At 41.5% G+C, this 24506-nt stretch overlaps 1 protein-coding gene across 2 annotated transcripts in view; it reads right to left on the reverse strand.

Moving 5' to 3' along the window:
• Positions 1-283: 283 nt before the first annotated feature.
• The window catches only part of pamr1b (peptidase domain containing associated with muscle regeneration 1b), a 49617-nt gene continuing 25394 nt past the window's right edge, over positions 284-24506 (reverse strand). Inside the window, exons 1-14 of one of the 2 annotated variants that reach the window (XM_085779628.1) lie at positions 22884-23300; positions 15428-15604; positions 13666-13791; positions 13029-13143; positions 10197-10414; positions 9388-9495; positions 6971-7141; positions 6593-6784; positions 5508-6392; positions 5237-5413; positions 4319-4385; positions 3946-4175; positions 1600-1958; positions 284-1337 (exon numbers count right to left, since the gene is read on the reverse strand). In XM_085779628.1, coding sequence (XP_085635754.1) covers positions 756-1337; positions 1600-1958; positions 3946-4175; positions 4319-4385; positions 5237-5413; positions 5508-6392; positions 6593-6784; positions 6971-7141; positions 9388-9495; positions 10197-10414; positions 13029-13143; positions 13666-13791; positions 15428-15604; positions 22884-23043 — 3567 coding nt within the window. In that variant the 5' untranslated portion in view covers positions 23044-23300 and the 3' untranslated portion in view covers positions 284-755. Of the gene's footprint in view, positions 1338-1599; positions 1959-3945; positions 4176-4318; positions 4386-5236; positions 5414-5507; positions 6393-6592; positions 6785-6970; positions 7142-9387; positions 9496-10196; positions 10415-13028; positions 13144-13665; positions 13792-15427; positions 15605-22883; positions 23301-24506 lie in introns of those variants that run through there. The other variant, XM_085779629.1, reaches the window with a different exon arrangement.

Here is a 24506-nt window from a genome sequence, read left to right on the forward strand (position 1 = left end):
GAGGAGGGTCAGAATGAAAGTAATTGATTTAATTTGAGCACAGCAGAGAGAATTGATCTGTGAGTAACATGCTCCGCTTATGGTCTCTGGCGGTACTGATCTGACCTGGATTCATTTGCTTCACAGCGCAAACCCACTGTGCGCACCATGGAGCAAATATAAGGTGTGTCTTTTCACATCACACAACACATCTCACGATTCAATTTTGTTCCCATTTCAGTAAAAGTATTTGCACATGCTAAGTTTCTCACTATAATGAAAATCAATCACACTCATGACAAGATTTTACCCCCATATTTTCTTTAATTACAAACGTCTTCATTTTTCGGTATTTCAATACAATATATACATCTCTGGAGTCGTATGAAGTGATAGAATAACTCAGTACATTACAACATATATACAGACCAATGAGTTACAATACAAACCAGAGTCCGCCAGAGGACTGACATGGTTTTCTGGTCACTTTCAAGTCTGTAACCTCAGGCTGAGGGACCTGAAAAGAAGAGTTAAAGTCTTCTGATAAAAGGTTGATGCCCGGCACATCTGATGTGTTAGCACCCCCTTCAGTTAGAGCACTGCATTGTCCAGTGTTGCTTCTGCATTATGTAAGAAAATGCCCTTGTGCATGAAAAAAAAAAAAAAGCTTAGAGAGGACAAAAAGATTGAAAGCAGACAAACATAAGGGAGAGGACAATAAGATACAAAGGCTTTTAAATATTTTTGAAGTATAAGGTGAGTCAGACAGTAGATTTTTATTTCATATTATTCCCTATCCAGTCTTTGAAGTTGGCTACATGTGTGTAGACTGTGTAGAGGTCGGGGTCACACTCCCCTTGGTCATAACCAAAGCTCACCAGTCCCAGCAGCCTCCACAGCCCTTTGCTCTCCCTCTGCCCCTGTGCAAAGCCGAGAGAGGGATTTTGATTGCTGGTGGCTCGGTTGTCAGTTGTGGCAGAGAGGACGAGGATTCCCCCGGTATCAGACGGACATATGTTAGAGGATCCGTAGTCAGGCTTCTGGCTGGCACAGAGCATATTGTCTGTGACACTGACCGGCACGCCGTTACGAGCATACTGCTGCTCACACGGGACTATGTCGGCGAGTTGAACCACCCCGACCCTCGCTCTCTCATCGCCGCCTAAACTTGAATCAGGCAGCGGAGACCAGCCTGTTACAAGTCCCTGTCCAGAGGTCACCTCTTCTGCCTGGCTTTCTGAGAGGCAGAGGGGCAGCACCTTCTCCCCAACCCTCGCTTTGTCCAATAACTTGACCACAGCCATGTCAGAGTCCAGAATATTGGGGTCGTAGTTTGGATGAACTGCGATGGAGGCAACCTAAAAATGAAAGACACTGACTTAAATGTTTGATAAAGAGGAATATAAGAAAACAAGCTGAAAATGTGAGGAAGGACTAACTATTAAACCAGGAAATATTCAGCGTGTTTTAGCCTGCTTTTACATTACTTAGCTATAGCGTTTGCTATAGATAAAATGTAAAATGTGGGCTGTATAGTTTGGATTTGTCATATAGGTTGTATATATCATAAACTGCCTTCATCAGTAAACTAATAGGGAGACATCCAGTATAGTAGCTTACCCTCAGGTGCTGGAGACCTTTACTTTGCCTGCGATCATCACGATAATGCTTCCCCACCACCACCTTGATCTTTGCTGCATCCAGAGGATACACCTTCCCCAGCTCTGTCACACAGTGAGCTGCCACCACCACGCTCCGCTGGTTCACCAGAGCCCCGCTGCACACCAGCTGCCAGTCAGAAGCCTCATCGTGGTTGCCAGTTCCCGCACGGCCATCCTTCTTCAGGGACCCTGCCAGGCTGTCTGCCTTGGTCACCTTGGTCTCTATGCCGTTGGTGGAACGGCGGTAGATGGCTGCCAGCCAAGGCCAGTGAGCCTCTTCTGGCCTCTCTGGGTCAAAGGTGGGATGCTTCCCACACACTGCCAAAGAGGTGACAGGATGAGAGGGAGACCGTGATGAAGGGGAGGGCAGGATGATAGGAAAGAGACTTAGACTTGAACTGAGACTGTGTCAACATTTACTGCTGGGAGATTGTCTATGAATTGTTGAGCTTCTATTTTAAATTTGCACATAAGCTGCTATTTTAAAGATGGTTTGCCAAAATGCTAAGCAGTGGCAAAGATGTCAAATGCGAGAGTCTCTAATTCATGAAGGAAGCCTTAGTGCACTGAATCATTTTTTAAAGAAAATCTCTAAATGGTCCATCAGCATAGACATAGTATATTCGTTTACTTACCCTCCACAAAATGTGCATAAAATGTACAGAGGGAGGATTTGAACGTCTTATCCCTTTTAAGTACAGCCATGAATAAACAGACTTTTTTTTACTTCTAAGATGCCTTTGCTACTTTGTCCCTTAATACTATGAGCAGCTAGAATGTGACGACTCTACTGCAATTGTTTAGAGATTGTCCAAAGCTCCTTTATTAAAGCAGATATCAGTGGAATGTTTTTGTTAATATAAGTCCTAAATAGTCCTATTTTCCGTCAGCAATCACTTACATGAAGTATTTCAGCCTAAACACGAGTCTCTCCGTCACTCTGCTCTGCTGTAACCCGAGGAGAAAATTTTCCTTGTGGGATACAAGTGTTATCCAATGAGGAGAGAGAACGGCATGAAGGGCTGTGTGTGCAGCCAAGGGATGCGCGTGAATGTGGTGACGTAGCACGAGGACCAATTGATGCCTGACAAGGGCGGGGGCTGCTAACTCATGGTGCGTTCAAGGAAACTCGTACTTTGTGTTTTTCCTTCCTGTGAAGTCATACCAGTTCGATCTGGTACGAGTTCACGGGTCGGAAGTTACGAGTGGCCGTTATAGGGAACTTTCACAGACAACAGGACGGTAAAAACACGAGCTACGGGTTACCTGGAACGCTACCAAGTCGTAGTTGTGACTTGAAGCTGTAACTTACGGTTTCAAAAGCCTGCCTTGAACACAGCATTAGCCGAAACGGCCGTGCCGCTGTTATCTGCTTTAAAGTTGCCTACAGACACAACGTCTTTTCATGATGAGTCCATTCAATGATTCCTATATGTTAATTAAAGTGGCTGGTCCAGTTTTATTTCATTCCACTCAGAGATGCAAGTGTCTCTCACCTTGAGCTATAAGTCCTGGTGGTAAAAGACTTCATGCATAACAATCTGAGCAAAACAAGCTTATGCAGACTGCTGGTTTTATGGGATGATATTTATGTAACATTTCTTGATAGAGTGTTGACTCAATTCAGACACAGTATAATAAGCAGTATCATTAATTTGCTTTTTTTATACCAAGAAACCCAACAAATGAAGGCTTATGTAAACTGAGAACTCATGCTCCAAATATGTCAAACAAGTATGACCAACTCCACCTGTCTACTTGGTTCCCCTACAAGGATATCCTGTATCATCAAGTTACTTGAGTGAATCTTTCCATGCATGAATGGCTGCTTTGTCAACAAGGGCCTTCACAGAGGAATCAATGATACATTGACTGTGTTTAAACCTTTGACCAGAGGTGCTGTTGCTGTTCATGAATAAAGAGGAGACATGTGGTATAGCCAGGACAAAATCTCTTCTATTATCAAATATGCTTATGCTTTGAACTCTTCCCTCAGTCTCATATCTCTGCTGTACTAGACGGCTAATGGGACTTTCACTTAGTAATGAGAGAGCTACAGCTCTGTGGCTTAGTAAGAATTCCTAAGAGACGGGTGAAGAAGCTGACATGGTATTACTCAGTCTCAGCAATTAAAGGCAGTGAGTATATGTGTGGAGGGCGCTGCTTTATGTCTCCATTATGGACATTAATGTTGTATCTACATCCCACTGTAGATATGCGGATGTTAATTGAAATAAGTGTCAGCATGTTTATCCTGCTGTTACTCGCAGTAGTCATTTAAGTAATAGTCCTCTGCTGCCCTCACCTGGTGAACAGGAGACATGGCGCCCACTCCATTTTCCTGTTTTTAAACAAGTGCGACGAGAACTGCCAGAGTGCTGGTAGAACTGAGAGGCACACTCATACTCAATGTGTGTGTAAAGGTGGTGGAAGCCCGGTGACAACTGGGGGAGTACAGGGGGGCCCTTGGTGGGGCCGTCAGACTGGAGCTGTCGGCCCAGCATAGAGGAGTAGAACTTGTGCACGGGTGTCTTTCTGAGGAAAAGAAGAAACCAGGGGTGTGCACAGTAGACATACCCCTTAGGTTGAGTACATTCTTTTGAATGTGAGTGTAGAAAGACAAACACAGAAGAATTATTCAGCCACTTGGAACTTTCTATATGCATTTGTAAACTTACCTGGATGGTGTCTGAGGGGGCATAACTCTTTGTTTAACCAGTTCTGACACTTTGGGCTCCCGACATGCTGCAAATATAACATATATATATGAACATACACATACAGAACATTATACACATTGAATCTCATGTGTTCTGAATGGAGCTACTGGAAATTCAAGAAACAGAAAGAGTGGAACTGTGACTTGACTGAGGGGAATTGTAAAACATATTTAATGATACTACTGTCCTGTCTTGTAAGACATATGCTACTTTACAAGGGTTTTAGACACTGCCAATAATGGCTTTAATAATGATTAGTTTGACATTTGTGTATTTGCTTTCTTGCCAAGAATTAGATTGGTACCACTTTGATTTCTGTACGCTTAGTTTAGCATAAACTGGAAACAGGGTCAAACTGTTTGCTTGTTTCTTCACACATTCAGAGAGAGAGAAAGTTTGACATAATCTTTAAGACGTCATCTATAAAAGCTGTTTACCTTAAAAAAGTAAAAGCTTAATAAGAACAACTTCTGGGTTGCCAGGTTGAAAAAAAAACCCTTGGCTGCGTCATCCCTAGTTGTTAAATTCAAGCTAATAGACGGTTCAACCACTTACATTTTGGCACACTGAGCTGCAGTGCAGACAGGCCAAAATCCATTAAGAACTAATTAATATTTACAGCCCCAGGCTTGATGGATTACTGTACTGCAAGAAGGTTTTACTCTCCACCATTTAACATTAGCATTTAGCATTTATTTAACATTCAGTGCTTAAGAACTTTATACATATTAGCTAAAAAAAAAAAAAAGAAAAAGAAAAAAAGGCTGGTGGGATGTTATAATGCAGGTTGCTTCCACAGGTCTCCCAGCAGCCAGCTAATATGCTCATTAGTAATTAAGCAAATTAAAGAATCAGTGACAAAACAGATGGCAGTACCTCGGATACAGAGGGGTTGTTTGCCACTCCAGGTACCATCTGGCTGGCAGCTACGTCGGGTATCACCACTGAGAGCATAAGAGTGGTTACAGAAGAACTCCACTGTTTGAGGCTCCAACCCTGGCACCACCTGGTGGTAGCCGTGGTAGAGTCGCGGGAGAGGAGGGCAGCTTTTCTCTGCAGGAGGGGAACAGACGGTAGGTGAGGTAAACGGCAGGGAAAAGTTGGGGTACTGTGCATTTTAATTAGTTTTTCTAAATAAGCTTCTTACCACTGAAGCTTTGGTTCACTTCTTTCTCCTTTTCTTTGTCTTTCTCCTCTTTCTCTCTCTCCAACTCCTCCTCTGTTTTCTCAGCAGGATCCTTCTCTGTCTTATCCTCTTTAATTGTTGCTTTTTCCTTTGGTTTCCCGTCGTCTTCACCTCCCCCCCTGTACAGGATGTACTGTGTAATGTTGACTCTAGTGGGAATGATTTTCCTCCCAGGCTCTGGAGAACCAATGGTATTATTTTCTTTCTTTGTGTCCTTTGTATCATATGTAACAGTGTTATTTTTTGTCATTTCCAGTTCAAATATCTCTACTGTGTTTTCACCCTCAGATATGACAGTCCTCAGCTTGGTATCATTAGGGCCCACTTTGTCTGGATCCCTTTTTCCATTCACCTGACCCTCTTTTCTTCCCTGCTCTTCTTGCCCTTTGTCTTTTATCACAACTATCTCTGTGATATCAGTCTTTCCTGTGCCCACATTTATGTCTGGACTGTCTTCTTTTTTCTCAGGCGGCGTTACAGCCTCTGGTTCTTTCTTTTCAACTGTGTTCAGGCTGTTATCTGTGTCTTTACTATCCACTTTATCTTTGGTGCTTCCACCAGGTTTCTCTGATGGAGTATTTATTTCCTCTTCATTCCTATCCTCAGCCACAGGTTTTTCTGGAATGGTCCCAGTGTATTTATCTTCCCTGTCAACTGTTGTTGTATTCTCATGCTCAGTGTTTATATCTTTCCCTTTAGGACTTTCTTTTTCTCCAGCAGTGTTCTCTTGACTCTTCTCTTTAGGTGTGTTGATATCTTTGTCACTGTATGTTTTGGTTTCTTGGCCACTTTCAGTGCTTTTTGCTTTGTTGTTTTCCTTATCTGCTTCAGTGAGAGTGTTGTTCACTGTGAGTAGAGAGAAAAAAAAAGATTGTTGCTGAATTGTCAGATAGCTTTTTGTTCAAAGTTGTCCCGTGGCTCGATGTCTCAAGGCATTGATGATCCATTAAAAACTGATACCATCATTAAGGCAAAATCTAAATAAACTATTTGCAAAAGACTTAACAGTTTTATTTTCTGGAATAACAGCAATTTCAGAGTCTGACCTTTGGTGCAAACAGGAGGAATCCCGCTCCAAGTGTTGTTAGGAAGACAAGTTCTCTGGGAGATCCCACTGAGTTCATAGGGCTGGTCGCACAGGTACTGTAGCGCAATCAGGACGTCATTCGGTCCATAAACCAAGAAGTGATTCCCATGTGCTGGCTTGGGAGGTAGGGAACAGACTCTTTCCGCTGGCACTGGAAACCGGAAAGAAAATCAGACCTTTAGACGCTGAAAAGACATTTTCCACAATCTTTGCCATCTCAGGAGCAGCATACTGTAAATGGCATCCAAATACAAGCAAATGAGACACATATAACGTTCCCGAAACACAAGTTATTATCACGTGATAGAAAAAACAACAATTCGCATCATTGTCTTACCACACTCTGGGGCAGGTGCACTCCAAGTACCATCACTCAGGCAGATGGCAGTACGATAGCCCCGCAGCTCAAACCCAGGATCACAGCGGAAAGTGATCCGTGCCCCTGAGTAGTGAAACACACCCTCGGTGGATCCATGGGTAGGCACAGGAGGCCGGCGGCATCCCAGCACTGAGTGGAAAGACAGGCATGTATGTATGAACACAGGTTGCACTATTTTCCTTTCTTTCTTTTTTTTTTTTGGGCTGAATTACAAGATCAGGATGTGTAGAAGATTTAGGAGGCATGTCTAGTATTTCCTTCACATCAGTTTATTGTCCCTCTCTGCTGTAAAAGACCACACAAATAGACCCTCAATGAATTCAATGCCTTCTGGCGTTCGCAGGTCAGACAGGTAACCCACAAACTAGTCTCAGCTCTCACACTCATTACTCTAGATTTAAAGATGTCCTGAGCTTTAAACGCACTGCCTGATACCTTTGAGGCCTATTAATGAATAATTTCACCAATTGTGGTAAAGTGTGAACAGGTCACAGCAAGACTTTCACACACTGCTTGTAAATGAGGAAGAAATAGATGCAATAAAAGAGCTTTAGTCAAACTGTTCAATTTTCCAGTGCTGTAAAAGTGGGTTTTATGAAGTGGGATAGTAAAGATTGGTTATGTGGTTGTGGAATACCATGTGTAACTCTGTTATATGACAACCTAGTGCAAAAAAAAAACTATCTATGTCACAAATGGGGAATTTATTGTGTAATTGCTTTAGTATTTTGTGAATGAAGCATGTATTTCTATACTGAAGACAAACTGCAAGTGTGCTCACAAATGTGTTAGTTAGCAGAAGCTCAAACACACATGTTAACACCACATTCATCATACTATTACAGCATGTGACATGGTCCCTCGGGGGGGTTTCTGTGTTGTTGACTTTGAATTAGGTCAGATCTATGAAATGTAATGTTTGTGGTTTTATGGGTCCAAAACCATGGAACCCTCCCTATAATCTGGCATTTGGGCCTTACGGCATTTCCAACCTTTAGTCCCTTAGGCAATGGAGAATGCTGTTGGCTAACCAATAGTGGAAAAGTCAACTGTAGCTGACCTCCTTTGAATGTGTTTGTTTTGTTCAAAAAGAAAAAGAAAAAGAAAAAAAAAGAAGCACCCTGAGGTGATGTACGCATTCTTGTGTTTTGCTAAATGATCCATCTTCCATGTCAGATTGTGTCCACAGACAGAATGAGATGAGTCTGGGCTTATTATGGAGGAATGCTAACACTGTGTTTATCACACACATGCTGTAAGTGAATCTTCATTCCTTTCATAAATGCACTGGAAGCTACTGTACGTTGAATAATGCACTCCAAAACAGATTAGACTCAAAAATCGATTAAACTGTGCCGGAGCAAGAAAAAAAAAGACAACCTATTTCCTATTGTGAGTTTCTGCAATAATATGTCACATTCTCCCATACCTGATGAGATTTAACACAGCCTTACAGCAGATGACAGGTTGATTAGTGCAGATATAAAATACAGTTGATGTCAGGTTTGTACTTAAAATTCTCCATTGGCTGCAAACATGTTTCTATGTTTCCTCTTCAAAATCTGAGAGATTAGTGTTATTCCAGCTCTTTTCCATTAAAATTAACATCTGAGGATTCCTCATGGGAATATGAATGAATGCACACTGTGTGGAATGAAACGCCTGTCTTTTTATTGGGGGGTGCCTACTCCAATGGAAAAGCTGCCTTGTGTTATAGAAGTAGAATTGCTTCACCATTGGTTTCATAGACTCAAATTTAGCAGTAAAAACGACACCATCTGAAAAACAAAAACAGCGAATGGGTTTGCAGGATCTTGCAGAGGGTGTACTGTGAGTAGGGCATTTTAGGGTAGGGTAAAGTATTTTCAAAAAACACAATGTCATGCAAACATATTTGTTTGGTGGTAATCTGGATTTGCAGCCCTTCTGCTGAAAATTAGTTCATATTTCTTGAAAGGTGACTGGCCCAAACCAAAGATGGAGCTGACTATGGACAATGAGGCAGCTGGCCTGAACTCAGTCCAAACCACAGACCCCTCCCTCGTGACAGTGAATCACCGACAATCTCCGGATAGCAACAACAGGAAGAAGTCAATTCTCAGTAAGTTTACTGTAACTAGGTGTGTCTGATTTCAGAAGAAAACTAATAAAATAATTATGGGATTTCGTAAGTGTCAATAGAATTATGCATGTCTCTCTGATACTTCATGAGACGGAAAACCCAGGTCATGCCCACAGCATGCTGCACAAAGAAGAACCTGCCTGTTTTTTGTTTTTTTTGTCTTTCCTCACTTAGATTTTTCCCTAAAACATATAATATCAGTATTTTTCAAGGATGATCACACTGTAGGGATGTAGTCATGTTACAAACTCACCATTTTCACACCTCTTGCCTGTGTAGCCAGCCAGACAGGCACAGTGGTACGTGTAAGAAGTGTCCAGGATACAAGTCCCATCATGTAGGCAAGGAGAGGAACTGCAAGCTGTGACGGCACGTGTAAGGTATTAGGGTACAAAAAGAAAAAGAAAAAAATGAATGTATTATCAGCAATAGAATGACATTATCTGTATGCCAAAGGGAATGGCTGTTCACACCAAACTATATTAAGGGATTCATAGTCAAGCTGGTGCCATTTAAATGTCATTTCACACAGAAAGCCTCTGTTTACTTTTACTAGTTCTGGCTTTGCCACTGGTAAAGTGTGTGTGTGTGTGTGTGCATGTGTGTGCATGCGTACGTATGTGTGTGTGTGTGCGTGTGTGCATGTCCGCTTGTAAGTTTTAAACATTGAGAATGAGGACATTTCTGGAAAGTGCGGACATGTTGGTCAGACCTCATTTTTTTCAACGGCCCATTTAGGCATTTGCCAAATTGTGAAGGTGTCAGTCAAAGCCAAAGCTTATATATTTTTACACTGGAGTCTGACCAGTGGAAATAAGGAGGTGTGGAAACTTCTTTCGTCTACTGTTTGCATCTGTTGGCGCCTAGACCCCAAAAGGCCCCTTTGTTCATTGATTATACCTTTATGAGATGAGGTGTACTCTATAAAGCAACAAAGGGGGTGAGATTAGGGGTATGGAATGCGTCAGATCCTTGCGAGTGTGGAACTAAAAAAGATTTGTTATGGATATTACTAGTGGTACTTTTGTCATTGCTGTGACCTGATGCAGGAGTCTGACCTACCCGAGCTTTCTTGAAAAATGGCAAAGAATCCATCGAAGTTCTTGTAACCATCAGACACAAAGAGTATGTGCAAACTGTTGCCAGAGCTGTGGATAGGGGCAGGTCTGTTGTTTCCACAAAATCGTCCAATAACACCTGAGTTGATGTTGTCGCCATCTCGGACTTCCACGTAGTCATAACGACAAGAATGGTGATGCTCCAGACTGAGCATCATAAACCTGTTGATATGAAGAGGAGCATAAAAAAACAAGAAAAAAGCAGCCACAAACTAAAACATTCCCTAATTGTACAGTATACTACTCTTTATCCTGACCCGTTTTATGAATGTGATAGAGAAGAGAAGAAAAGTAACAATAGACTCTTTGTAGGATAAGGGTTGGGTATGTTTTACTGGATTATGAGAGCACCTGTGTTCCCTGGCAGTGCCACATCAACCCTGGCACCATGGCACTGAAGCTTTAAAATCTCCAGCCAGCAAACAAGTAATGAACAGTAATGACAGCAACTGAATATATTAACAGCTGCTAAAGGTGATTTGCCCACTATTACACGGATTACGGTTCTTAATGTTGTGTGAAATGTGTCTCATTTTTTACCACAGCAGTTATAGGAGTCAAAGATTTACATTTCTTCTTTTTTCTTCTGCTTTCAGTGCAACAAAGACTCATGGGAGCTAATTCATTTACAGCAGTAAAGAAGAAAAACACCTGAGATCATGGCTAAGGCAGGCATAGACAAGTAAGATCCTATAATTACTGTACTTACCAACTCTGTTCCAACATTATACAAGCAAAGATGAAATACCCAGTATGAAGTTTACTTGGCAGCCAAAATAAAATGGAAAAGACAAAAATAAACCAAAGACAAATTCCTATCTTTGGAGTTTTGACTTTAGCAAGCTTTGGTAACTTCTTCAAAAATATCTCACTCCCATAATAGGTGAGCTACCCATAACACTCTCAGTGTGCTTATCAAACAGCCTATGAGCACATGTGACTGCCATTACATTTATGTAACCTACCCTGGCAATAAAAAAATGTTGATAAACAGCACTGCTAATCCCAGTCTATAAACAGGATTCTCGTTATTTCAGATCTGCGGCCGGTAAATGTCTATAAAATATATTCATTACTCCTACTTAACATGTTGATTGCACAATCTTGTTTCCAAAACAAGTAGTAAGAGGGCCGAGGATTCCTGAACGAAACTTCTAGGTAACGTTTCCAAAACATCCTTTGTGTGCTTTCAACAGTCAGGACATCCAGAAGTTGTGGCCTGTTAACATATGTGACTATAATGACTTTTAGAGGACATTAAACAGACACTTTCAATTCATGAGCTGTTTGGTTTGGTTGCAGTGAGTGTGACATTGAGATGACTGCCAGCTGTATTAGGAAAAAACACAAAGGAGTCTTCGTTCCCCCTCCTGGGCCATTTCAGATGTAATCTCCCCAGCCGAACATTGCAACAGACATGAAGGACTGTTGAACTTTGTATAGGACAATGGCATGCACCCAAATCCTCTAATTTTATCCTTTATCATAGACCCTTGGGTCAGGGAAGCTTAGACTAATGGGATTTACGGAAATGCTTAATGGTGGCCTGAAGCAGCTCCAAATAATTAATGCCAGTTGTAATTCAGTAAATATGTTGCTTGTGATGAGAGTGTACAGTGAGCAACAGTAGTTAAAGACAGAAATATACAAGAGAAGCCTGCCAGGAATTCCCCAGTGGCACAAAGGTATAACTTTCCATTAGTCTATCTCTGAGCACAGCAGCGCTATTTCATTTAGAGGCTTTCTTGGATTTATGCCACATACTAAGTATATAAAATATGACATTTAAACATTAGCTGTGCCTATATTGGCATTTGTCCTGACAGAATAGATTTGGAGTTGCAGTCTAGCGTATGTCACAGTTCACGGTTGCTAAGTTTAATGCAAAGCTTTATAGAAAAAAAAAACATACTGAACACATGGAATCGTTAAATGTCTTTTATGCACACAACAAACCACTGCCATATGCACTGCATGCTCTGTCTGAATCTGACTGTATGGAGCTTTTGGTCTGTTAAAGCCCTGCACAAATGCTCATCTATAAAATGTGTTGTATGTAATGGAGAACATTACAGAAATAGAAAGCTATCACAGGACTGAAAAGTAATAACTTTCCTCAAAAAAGAGGTTGTGTGGTTTCCAAATTCTGTTGTAGACTTGCCACCGGTCCCCAACATACATCTTGCAGAAATATCTGAACAGAGGGAAAATATGACTTCAACGAGCTGGGCTTTTAATAACTATTGCAGATGGACAATGAGGATTGCAAAAACTCAAGCGTTAATATTGCCAGATTAAACTGTGCTGACTTGGACTTTATTAAGACAAAGTTTTGCTGTATTCTTTATTGTACACATTTAACCTATCTGCGTTTTTCTGTAAGCTGTGTATCCGCATCAACTATTGTCTTTTTACGTTTTGGCTGAAATTAAGAACTTGTCCACAATTTAAAATAGATTCCTCAGTAGAAAATAGCTCCAATGCAAACTGTTGACAGCAACGTCTGTGAATTATTCAGAATAACTTGTCTGCAGTCGACTCTTTTCTCTTTTAGCCTCATAAGTACTAGAGTGGCTTTTTCTATGGTAATGTCTTTTTCTCAGTCGATCCAGCATTTAGGTCTTGTTATAATTCTGCATAGATTGCTTTGAAATGTTGTATTAGTATTCATGATCCCAGAGAGGATGAATCCTAATAAAGTTGGTTATCCTTAACGTACTAACATGCTTTGCTTATTATTAATCTTACAGGAAACTCAGGACCTTGATGACTTTACCTGAGTTCGATGGTAAAGGGACGGTCCACCTGTATGGTCCACTCACACCGAGCATTGTTGGGATAACTCTCCAGCACCAAGTGGCCCTGTCGTTTACGGATCACTCCCCCACACTCTGAAAACACATGAGGAATTCCAATTTGGAAAGTTGTGTAGAAATAGGTTGCCACTTAAATTTCAGAGGATGTTAATTACAGCTTAATTATTATTCTGGGGGTCATTCAGCTGTTTGTGATGCCATTTAAACCAAAAGTAATTACACTTGACTTTCCAAAGACTCTTTAAAAGCCCCATGTTGTTCTCAACAGCATAAAGAAGTGTGAACACAATACACACAGGAGCAACAAAGACATTCAGCAGCCTTTTAATTAAATGTATGCCTCTTGTAGCCTTTGGTGGAGCATTTGCATATTGAGAAAGCTATAGTCGACGTCCAACTGTTATATATTAAATTGTTTTATGGGGTTCCTGAATCTTGGCTATAACGCCCCCTGGGCATGCAGCAGCTTTCCCAGTTGGCACAGAAGTTAAATAAACAGGAAAGCAAAACACATGTACAACACAGTATAGGGGAAACATACAAACATCTATAATGAAGCCATGTAGGATTTGTAATAAGGAGAATGAAGAGACCCACTCAGGCAATCTCCACCAGACCAGCCGGGTCGACACTCGGCGCAGTATTGGCCACTAATGAAGAAGTCATCCCTGGGGCCCCATGTCCCATTGTTGCAGCGCTTACAGTTCTCAAATACACTGCAACCTGAAAGAAACAGAGCCGGGAGAAATATTACAGGAAAGCAGGAGTCAGACTGAATACAAAGTACACAAACATCCCCCATCAAAGGGACAGCATTGTACTTTGGTGCTTCATCATTCTCAGCCGCTGAACGTCCGTATTCCTAAGGACAAGACTGTGTCACACCACAGCCGCAGATCAGCTGAGTGAATCAGAAAGAGCAAAACTTCTCTTTGTTTTCATGGGAAGATGAAGTGCTGAAAATAGTCTTATTGGAAAATGGATTGTTTTGGTGAAGGTCTTTTAAAAATGTAACCGCTCTGTGCCTGTGCTTCCGGTCGTTTCTCGTAAATCGTGGCGCACTGACCTAAATATACTGCAGGTGACACACTTACTGTGCCGGACTACCTCACACAACCCCAGGTCAAATAACCTGAACTGTCTCTTTAAATCTTTTAAAAGAGTTGTCAAAGTTGGGATGACGTTGATTTAATATGTGTTTTCTTTGGTTGGTAATCTCATTAAGATCATTTTTCACTGTAGCAGAAGGGACAGGAAGATGATTCATGTTCATTTGCAGAGGATGGACTGCTTTTTTTTTTTGTTTAACAGTAAAACTAAATGTACAGGTATACATTTAACTCTCAACAGCTGTTTTTCTCCAATAAAGGAAAACATGACCACATTCAAGCTGAGAGGAAAACATGACATCCTTCTATGAGTAAATGGTATGTGTGTAAGCTGCAGTACACATGTGCAGACATCTCTGATTTGTGGCCTCCTGAACTTTGCATACATGTTACACAGACATTGATGTGCTTATCTCAGAGAACAAACACACACACACACAGCTTCACAACCACTTCATTCACAAATCAAAGTTCCAAGTGTGTTCATACACTCCAGCACTCTGCCAAAACAAGAGGATTCAGCCAGTAAGTCTAGAAAGGGTGCCAATGTGAAGTTGGCCCAGAAACAAATTAGATCAGACACAAAAACAGAACTTATTTTCAGTCTTTCCATCTTAGTGTTTGTCGTGCTACAATACAAACAGCTGTGCAGCTGATAGGCAGCCCTTAGTATTGCACAAATGATATCATCATCATTAACATTGATTTAAATCCTCGGAAAACACATTACTGTAAGAGAAAATCATGAAGCGCAGATGTAAGCAATAAGACCAATAAATGATTAATACCATTAGAGGTATGAAAATCAAATTACAATTACAGTCAACTAAACCTTTGCATTGCGTCAGGCTGCACTAAAGAGATGAACTCGAAAATCTGTTTTTCCTCACTCAGTATGAATTTCCAGCAGTGTTTGTATTATGACTTTATAAGGCTGTGTTTTTAATTCTGCTGTGTTTTAATTTTACTTTAAAAGTAAAGTGTGTGTGCAAATGCGCATGTATGTGTATGTGTGTAAATGTCCTTTTTTGCTTATTATTTTACCATGTAAAGCATTCAGGGCTTTTTTGTATGAGAGGTGCTCTAGAAATAAAGTTTGATATACTGACTGATTGATAGGTAAATAAAATGATATGGATAATTTCAACAGATAATACTCAGTTCCAAGAACTTCTTCCTTTGGTAGAGTATAAGAGTACGTTCCAATGTTATCAAACTGGAGTAATTATGTCCATATCGACAGTGTCTACCTGGATGGATGATGCAGGGATCGCACTCATTGATGGCGTTCCGACAGCAGGGCACGGCATAGCCCACTGGAGTCCCCTGAAGTGGGCATTTACACCGGATCACGTCATACTCGCAGCAGCCCCTGCACATAACGTTCCACTCTGGGCCCGGGCAGTGGTTGTACAAGTGCCTGTAATCTAAAGAAGACAAGAGGTTGCAGTCAACAACTCAGTAATATCACACAACGAAGCAACCAGGAAATGTTTATTTATCAAAGCATTATTACATAAGCGGAGAGAGACAGGGAGGAGGATGAGTCAAGAGAGTATATCAAATGAAACATTGGGCCTTGTGGGAAAATGTGAGAAGACATGGGTTATGGTCAGCAGACGCCTGAACAACAGTGGAAGGATTCTGGCCAATTCAGTGTTTATCCAAGCTGCTGCTCTTTGCTGTGCTCTCTGGTTATTTTCACCACCATATGGCTGCAAGCTCCACTTTAAAAGACCGCAATTTTCCCAGTCGTTTACTTACCTCCTCTGTGTGCTCTGCTCTCATACTATTTTACTTCAGATGAGATGCCACAATAGTAAAGTCACCGTCAAGGAAAACAAAATTAAAATCATTAATCAGAAAAAGCTGTGCAAACCAAGAGTGTAAACACTGGCCTTCTTCTTTGTTAAGTCTCTGCCCAATAAATACAATGTTTGATTGGACTGGAAACCAGTGATTCAGGGACCTTTGAGTCTGAGTGGTTATGATTATGTAACAGTGGATTTAAAAGCTGAAACAGACAAGTGGAAATTCTCTTGTGGCAGATGTGAACAGAGAACTAACACAAGCTGCACTTTAAACTTGGCACCATATCGTTGCAGCAGATTGTCCGTACCCTCCCACCAGCCCTGCAATCATAATAACTTCTCTGCCTTCAATGCTCGAATCCCACCATTTATTGTTCCTGCTGGCTCCCCGCTGAAGACACACAGACACACTTGCATGCTGGTTTTATTTGTAAAGGCGTAGTTGCACACTAGATTTATTCACTGTTTATAGAAGTTTGGTGAAACCAAGAATTTAAAACACAGACGCGCACACAAATGCACTGACACACACACACAAGCTGTGGTAGTTTGCAGACGGTCAGCAAGAGAGAGGAAGAACAGATGTCTTGGAATGAAGACGGAGTCGTCCTGACGCCCTTCCACATTAATGATATCATAAATTGTATCTCGGTCCAGATTCAATCTGGCCTTCACCTCAGCTATTCGTCCTAGAAATATGACATACACATTCATTTATCAAACAGAGAGGTGGGTTTTGGAATGCCACTAGGTCAACTTTAATACAGGTTATTTAAGGACACGGTTTGTGCTTCACAAAGCTGCAGCAGGCTGTTTTATGATTCCCGTATAGGGTCATCTACTGTTTTGATAAAAATGGACTCAGCTTGATTTGTTCGCACTGACCTCAAACCAGATGCAGCATGTCTGTAACAACAAGGGTGTCATTCTGCTCTCTTTTTGCCATGGCCCTGTGGTAGATCTCAGGACTGACTGATATCATGTCACTGGCCTATTTAGTCGCTTAAACGGTGACCAGCCTGTCACGCTACCCAGCAGTGATAGATTCCCCCAGTTAAAAACGAAAGTAAACTTACGACCTCTTGGCTTTGTTATTGAAATTAAAGTTTTCTTTTGTTTAGTTTGGTCTGTCTCCATGTGGGAGAGAGAGAAAAAGAGAAGTTCATGGTTTCTATTCAGATTGTCATTTTTGTGGATTTACTTTGACCACGAGTGAGAACCACAAAAATCCACAGCATGGGCATGGCGTGCGTGTTTAGTCTGTTTTGACAAAAAAGGAAGACACAGAGCAAAGACTGGTTGGTATTATGCACCGTGCTGTGAGGAAAGTACAAATAGGCATAAATACAATCATGTTAGTATTTTTTTTTCAAAGTACATAAAAGCCTATAATCTTCTTTTTCTGTAATGTCAGTAAAAATCAATTATCAAAAGTCGCAATCCACTGAGGAGGGCCCATTTAGGAAATAATAATAATAATAATAATAATATTTAAATCAGTGCAACGACTCTGGGGATTATTTTGTTTATAAAGTTCGTAATTGTTACAGTAGCCTGACTGTTCTGCTTTCACTCACATGCATTAAAATGTAGTTGGAAGCAACTACCCTTCAAACAACTACGTCTGTTATGATTGCATTATGACCGAAATTACACAAGTCGGACTTGAATGTCAAACAAGAGACTCTGGATGGACCAAGGCCACTGTCAACAGTGTTTCTAGCCAAGTTTACTCCTCAGCCTGTAAACTGCTGCCACTCTTTGTGCTGCTGTGACCATTAGTGCAGGATGAAAACAGTGTTTTAAAAGGTGTGATGCCTGCCACATGGAGGATTAAGAGGTGCTGACCGGACTTCAATCCTTACGGGACAGCTTGCCTGCTTCCTCGCTGAGGCCTGTTAAGGACGCTGGCCGCAGAGACTGTGAAAAGCTGATTTATAGGACATAAACATGAAAGGGTCAAGAGACTTTACGTGCCGGTCTGGTATTGCCATTACATGGATCGCTGCTGTGTGTCTACTCCTTAGACAGAGAAGTGACTTCCTGTGGTTGCCCTCAGCACACTCAAGAAGATGATTCAGAGTGGAATAGGCAAGGCTGGAGAGTGATCTTTAGTTGGACCTCAGACAGTCAGTGACATGACAGCACATGCCTCCAGTATGTGATAGGATTAGTTTTCAGATTGCCATAATCTTATTTTTTCTATGCTCCTTGTAGAGGTAAATAAACACAAGCACCAGCTTTTTGCCTCTTTAAACACAGTGTACAGATTTTTGCTGACCTCGTGTTCTGCTGATAAAGCTGTTATGTTCTTCTCTGAAGCGTGACTCAGAGGTTTCTCCCCCAGTGCTGTGTGCATGTTGGAATGCATCTCTATTTTGCTGGACTAGTATCTCCACTCCTTAATGAGTGTTTACTGACTCACAACACACAACGCAACTGAGGATCTATTTTACATAACCGTGCTTTGGCTCACATCCGAGCAGTTTATTCATTTCTTCGAGTATAAAGTTTACTGCCATATAAAAATAAAAAATAAAAACACACACACATCTGTGAGCACACATCTGTACCTGCAGGTAACTACAGACTGGACAGGGCCGATTTCTCGTGGGATTTTACAGCAGTTTGGGGAAATTTCGAACAGGTGTGGGAATGCACATGCACAGGCCCAAACCCATAAGCGAAGGGGCGTTTGCGCAGAAGTTACGAGATGCACGATGTTGTGTTAAAAATAAAATTCTGAAAGCACAGGCACTGTGAAAACTATTTGAATGCGAGAGAGGAAAATGACACCGCCGTGCTCATGTCACACATCATCATTATTATCATTATCTTCTGTTTCACAAACCTGCAATTTACACAAAACTTCAGTTTGCGCTGTGTGCCCCTGGCCTGTATACTTAATCACAAGCTGGAAGTGTTGACAGTTGTCAGAAAGGTGACTCTCTTATCCGATAACAAAGTTTGCTTCTCTATTGCGCCTCATTTCTGTCTAGCACCCTTCCTATCCAACTATCTAACCTGTCTCGTTTCGGTGTTTTTGGTATGTGACTGTGTCTACATATTTCCACAGAGCACACATAACTTCTTGTAGTGTGTGTGTGTGTGTGTATGTGTGTGTGAAAAAGAGGGGGAAAGAGAGAAAGAGAGAAAGAGAGAGAGAGAGAGAGCACTGGCACTAAGCCACAAAAACAATTTAACAGCAGATCACAAACGTTTCTTTTCTTTTTTTTCCCCCCCTCCCCTTGATTTTGTATCTAAGCGTGCAGAGTTTTGTGTGGGTTTTTGGCTTTTCTGGTCTTATGTAAGTGGTATGTCCTTTTTTCCATTCCAGATGTTGGGCTCTTACATGTACACCTCAACATGAATGTCAAGAAGCCATAGACATGAAAGTCAAACATCATAACAGACACCCCGCTGCTCTGCTTGTTGGACACCACAATGTGTCACAAACTGCTTCCTTGTAATCAGAAAAAGCCGCAGGTCCAGTTTAGTAAAGGCCACATCTCGGCTGCAAACCATTGATGTGGCTAGTGGACATAATTATCACCTTGGATACAGAGGTCGTCATGGCAATTCAGATCTTGTGACCTAGAGTCTGACCTTATTACCCTGCTGACCCACGAAGAGCCACAACAAACCCTGGCTTCTGCTGAGCACAGGAAACATCCACATTATCGTTGTTATTTTTTTCTTTTCTGTTTTTTTAATGTACTTTTCAAATATCAAGCTTGCAGATATGCATTCGAAATGTGCTGCAGGAGCTGAATTTGACCTTGCATGTGCCTCATAAGCCTGCATCAGCTCCAGCCACTTTGTCATCATTTTCAGGAGGAAACTTCCTCTGAACTCAGCTCAGAATAAATCCCAAAGGTCGACATCTGCTTTTTTGTTTGTTATGATTTTTTGTCAGCGACCGCTTCTGACCAAGTTCACATTCACATCCAAGCGCTGCCTTCAGACTCTCAGATAACTTGTGAAATTAGGCTCTAATTTGATATCCATGTGTTATCAGAAATGCAGCCGTGCACACTGCTGTCTGTGGCATTTAAACCAATTATTCTCCTGGCTTGTCTTTGTCTCGCTCACTGCTCAGACACTGTATCTTATCAGCTTGTATATTGTCTTGTTTGACAGCACCAAGCTATTTTTAACTCCAAACAAAGCTGGACAGCCACATACAATGCAGTGGAGTCCAGCGAGAATTCTGGGATTAGTTCAATATGCTCAGAGTTGAGTATATGACTGGACTGCATCACAGGCTATTTGCATCCTAGTGTTGGCCAGTTTCAACCCTTTATCTGTTTGCAGCTCTCCTACTCTGTGCTCACAAATCCCAGTAAAGCTCTGGAAGCAAGGTGTAAGGCTGTTTTTTCCTGTTTATATTGATAGCCAATGGAATAAGTATGAAATGCTGACTTAAATGCATCTCATTAACACTGTTAACCAGCGGTCACATCTAACAGAGTCACCAGAAGCAACAGCTGCACTGTTTTTGGTTATATTTACTTGTAAAATGATCACTCAGAGAGAAAGTTGGAATCTCATTCACGTCAGCTGCCCTGTGGTCAGCACAGTAAGGTGTGCCAGTGGAGGGAAAGTCCACTGACGCACTCATGGGGGGAATTCTGGTGACTATCTTCATAGGGAAGTAGGTGAGGTTCATCCAGAGGATACTTTTTTGAAAACCTTGCTGAAGGTGTCTGAAAAGTCGATTAATGTAGCAACAAAGGTGGTGGAGTTGGCAACACTACTTGTTTAGGCCAAATAACCAGAGAGGAAATACAAACAGTTGGCTGGACAACCAATGGTGCAAGCTTATCATTGGCTAATGGTCTGACAACAATGTTCATGTTTTTGAGGCTGGGCTACTGGAGAGGTATGATCAAAAATATATCAATGAAAGAAATAAGCCATGGCTGCAAGCAAGTAAATATTTTTCATATTTTTCAAAAAAGTCAATGTTTTTCACATTCAGCTCACTCAAATTACATAAAAACACATTTTTCACTTATCCCTGGTGGTATCCAGTAAGTCAGACAATTTCACTTGGCCATTGTCACACATTAGATCATACTTGTGCTCTGCTGTAATGAAGTGACAACCCATGTGAGAAAATGTTTGGAAAGAGAGTGATGAAAATAACAAGTTTTAGTCCAGTACTGAATGAATAGTTTCCTCCTGACTACATGGTGCTTATTTCATGCTGTGTATCATGGAAACATAGTTGTTTTTACAGCAGCAGTGAGTGCATACGTGCACACGTATGGGCTACTGCCTACTGCCCACAGCAGCTGTCTGGTATTTTGAGGTTGAAGTGATTTAGCCATCATGGAAGAGGGAAACTCCCAGGGGAGCTCTGTGGGCAGCGCGTATCTGAGTGCAGTCCAACCCCAAGCACTGATCCCAAGTGTCCATCCTGCAGATTGCTTTAAATAAACCTTCATCCGGTAGGAAACCACAAACCCATTGAAATATCCTATCCACAAATTGTCCATACACAGACACATTATGTAGGTCAAACAGGAGTCTGAGCTGTGCACATTTGTTTTCAAGATATAGCCACTGAACTTGGAATGGACGGCTGGGTCCGGTGTCTGATACACTCGTTTTTCCTAATGTGGCCATGTTTTTTTTTTTGCTCGTAACAAAACTCTGTGCCAAGATTTCACTTTCTCCACTCTAATATCATTCTCTGACTGCTTCCCTGTGGACTTAAGTTAAATACACCATGAAGAGAGTGTCAGAAGACCAGAGGATCTCCGGAGTCATGTCGGTGGGGGAGCCTGAACAGGAAACCTTACATGGGTCAAAAAAAAAAAAAAAAGCCTCAAACATGCACAAATGGATATGAACACAGGCACACACAAAAACAGACATTTCCATAAAGGTAGGATTTGCATATAAACACCTTCGCTATAGGCTTTGAAAATGTAAAGTATTTTAGGTTGTGCCGTGGAAAAGATCTATCATCAGCTGATTATACAGTACAACAAAACAAGCTGTGCTGAGAGTAACTCAGCTGACAACGTAAGTAAGTAAATCTGCCGGAACTCTCTTAATCACGGAGGTTTAACACAGCTGCACTCTACCCAACACTTCGCCACATTCACCACCATTACAAATTGAAGGTATTACTACACGGTGTGGTAACCGTGCGGAGGGAAATCAGACAGAGGGCAGAGGTTGGGTTGGTTTGGGAGTCTTGGAGACGGGGTATGGTATACACATTACCACAGTCAACGTGATCGACTCAAACATGACTCATGTCTTCCTCCTGCAAGATCAAGTGGTCACTAAGGGTAAACAGGCAGAGTTCATGTTGATTTGTTAGTGAGTTCATCCACAACACTTAGGCACAAATGGGACTATGTGCCAAGATTCAACAGCCCCATTAGGACTCCAACCGCCTCATTTTACCTTAAGGAATGTGTGGCAGCATCCAAGGTTTTTCTTTTTTTAAAGAGAACAAAAACAACCTCACTTTGATTTCACAAAGAGAAAGTACAACTGCTATGAGATGAAAAAAGTGTGAAGATCATGAGTATCTTCTTTTATGGGACAATAAAAAAATCCACATGGGACAATCACATACTCTGTGTTTTAAGAATAAAAGTTGTAAAGACAAAAGCTGCACAAACTTGTCAGTGCTGTTTCTCTTTGCTGCCTCTGTAAGAGGAAAGGTTTTTACATCACTGCTTCTCTGTGGGTCTTCTTTCACAAGCCTTGCTGAGTGCTGTTATGCTCTTAAACGATAGAAGGGAAGAGGGGATGGAGAGAGAGTGCTGATGCCGGCTTTTTGAGAACAAAGGACATAAACCAAGAGGAGGTGAGGTACGGTGAGGGAGGAAAAATAAGATCAGTGAAGGTAAAGTCTTTGTCAGTGTCTTACCATAAGGCCAGGTTCTCGCTTGGGGTAAGGAGATGAGGATGAAGAGGGAGATGAAGAGGAACCAGCCCTCCTTCCCAGAGATAAAGGTGATGGTCCAGGGGACTGTGTTGGTGCCCCCGTGGGTTTGCCCCAGCTGCAGTTCCCGTCCCGCAGACAGCATGCTGCAGTCTGGAACTCTGTTTACTTTCTGAACTCAGCTGACATCACCTTCTCTCGGCCCTTCAGTCCTTCCCTCCCCCGCCCTCCATTTCTCCCTCTCTCTCTGCCTTCCTCCCTCAGCTTCTCTCTTTCTCTCTCTCTTTCTCTCTCTCTAACTTTTCTTTGGCTTCAAGTTACAGCCCAGCCTCGCAAGGAGTTCCACTTGCAGTGGTCTCCCAAAACTCCCTTCAGTCCGCTCGGAGGACGACGTCACCACTCTTGAATGAAAGCAGGCTCCAGCACTTTATGCTTAACTCATTATGGTGTCACACACACACACACACGGACACAGACATTCACACTCACGCACATACAGACATACACACACAATGAGGGAAAGAGCGTAACAATCAGTTCATGTTTGGCGAAATGTGCCAGCCACACTTTTGGTGCCAACGATGTGGTGATAGAATTTATGTGTGTTTCATTACTTTTTTTTTGCGATCAAATTTATGTGTGTTTCATTACTTATGGATTCATTGTCTTAAAAATCTTGAGGTCAGTGTTATTCAAGTTCACACCTAGCTAAGCTGGAAAACAGCAGATGTGTGAAGTCTGAGAAGGCATTGTGTGCTTAACAATAGCAATCTGAGAGAGGTCGTTGGAAGATATAAAGTAATATTCTGATATTTTGCAATAAGTGAAAATATTGGCACAGTAAAAAGAGACTTCTAGCTTAGGACAAATAATGAAAAATAGTTAAAACTGCACTAAAAAGAGTGAAAACAGAAAAACAAGGGTTGTGTGCCAGACTTTTTCTTTACTACAGGTATTTTGTAAAAAGGACTGAGCCATGCTAAGCTGTCTGATGTTGAAGGCTCCTTCAGTTGTGGCCCTCTTGTCCTAGGAAACAAAGACTCCAATAAGTGGATCCTTTGAGACAAATACAATTGCCTTGCCTTGCCTGTTAAAGCCCAAGCTATTCTGTAATAATATGGCAACAGAAAGCCCAAGAATTCACAAGAACACCTCATGATAAACCAACTGTTAAAACCTCATCTTTTTGTGGAAGAAGGTTACATCTTGTCAAGGTTGCTAAGCAGTAGGAACTCTGCTTTGTGACTTAACAGTAAGGGTGCATGGGCACAGCTGGTGACTCAAAGCAAAACTCCTTAATGGGCCAAAACATCTAATTTCGGTTCAGCCATTACACTGTCAATGACAGCTAAGAAAGCTCACATCTTAGTAGACAACATCCTTTCAAAGAATGAAACACCAAATTTGGACTTGGCATGACAAAGCAAATACTCTTCCCAAAGTGTATTTCCATTCCTGTTACCACTTTACAACATTATATACAAATATGGTATCAACAAAATATTGTGTTTTCCTGATGACTCTGTTCTCCTAACTTCCATCAGACATAAACTGAATTGTCATAGATTCATTCACATGCTCTACATAAACAAATTGCAACAAAATTAG

This window comes from Trachurus japonicus, chromosome 6 (assembly GCF_045865225.1).
Source record: "Trachurus japonicus isolate A0001 chromosome 6, Traja_1.0".
NCBI lineage: Eukaryota > Metazoa > Chordata > Actinopteri > Carangiformes > Carangidae > Trachurus > Trachurus japonicus.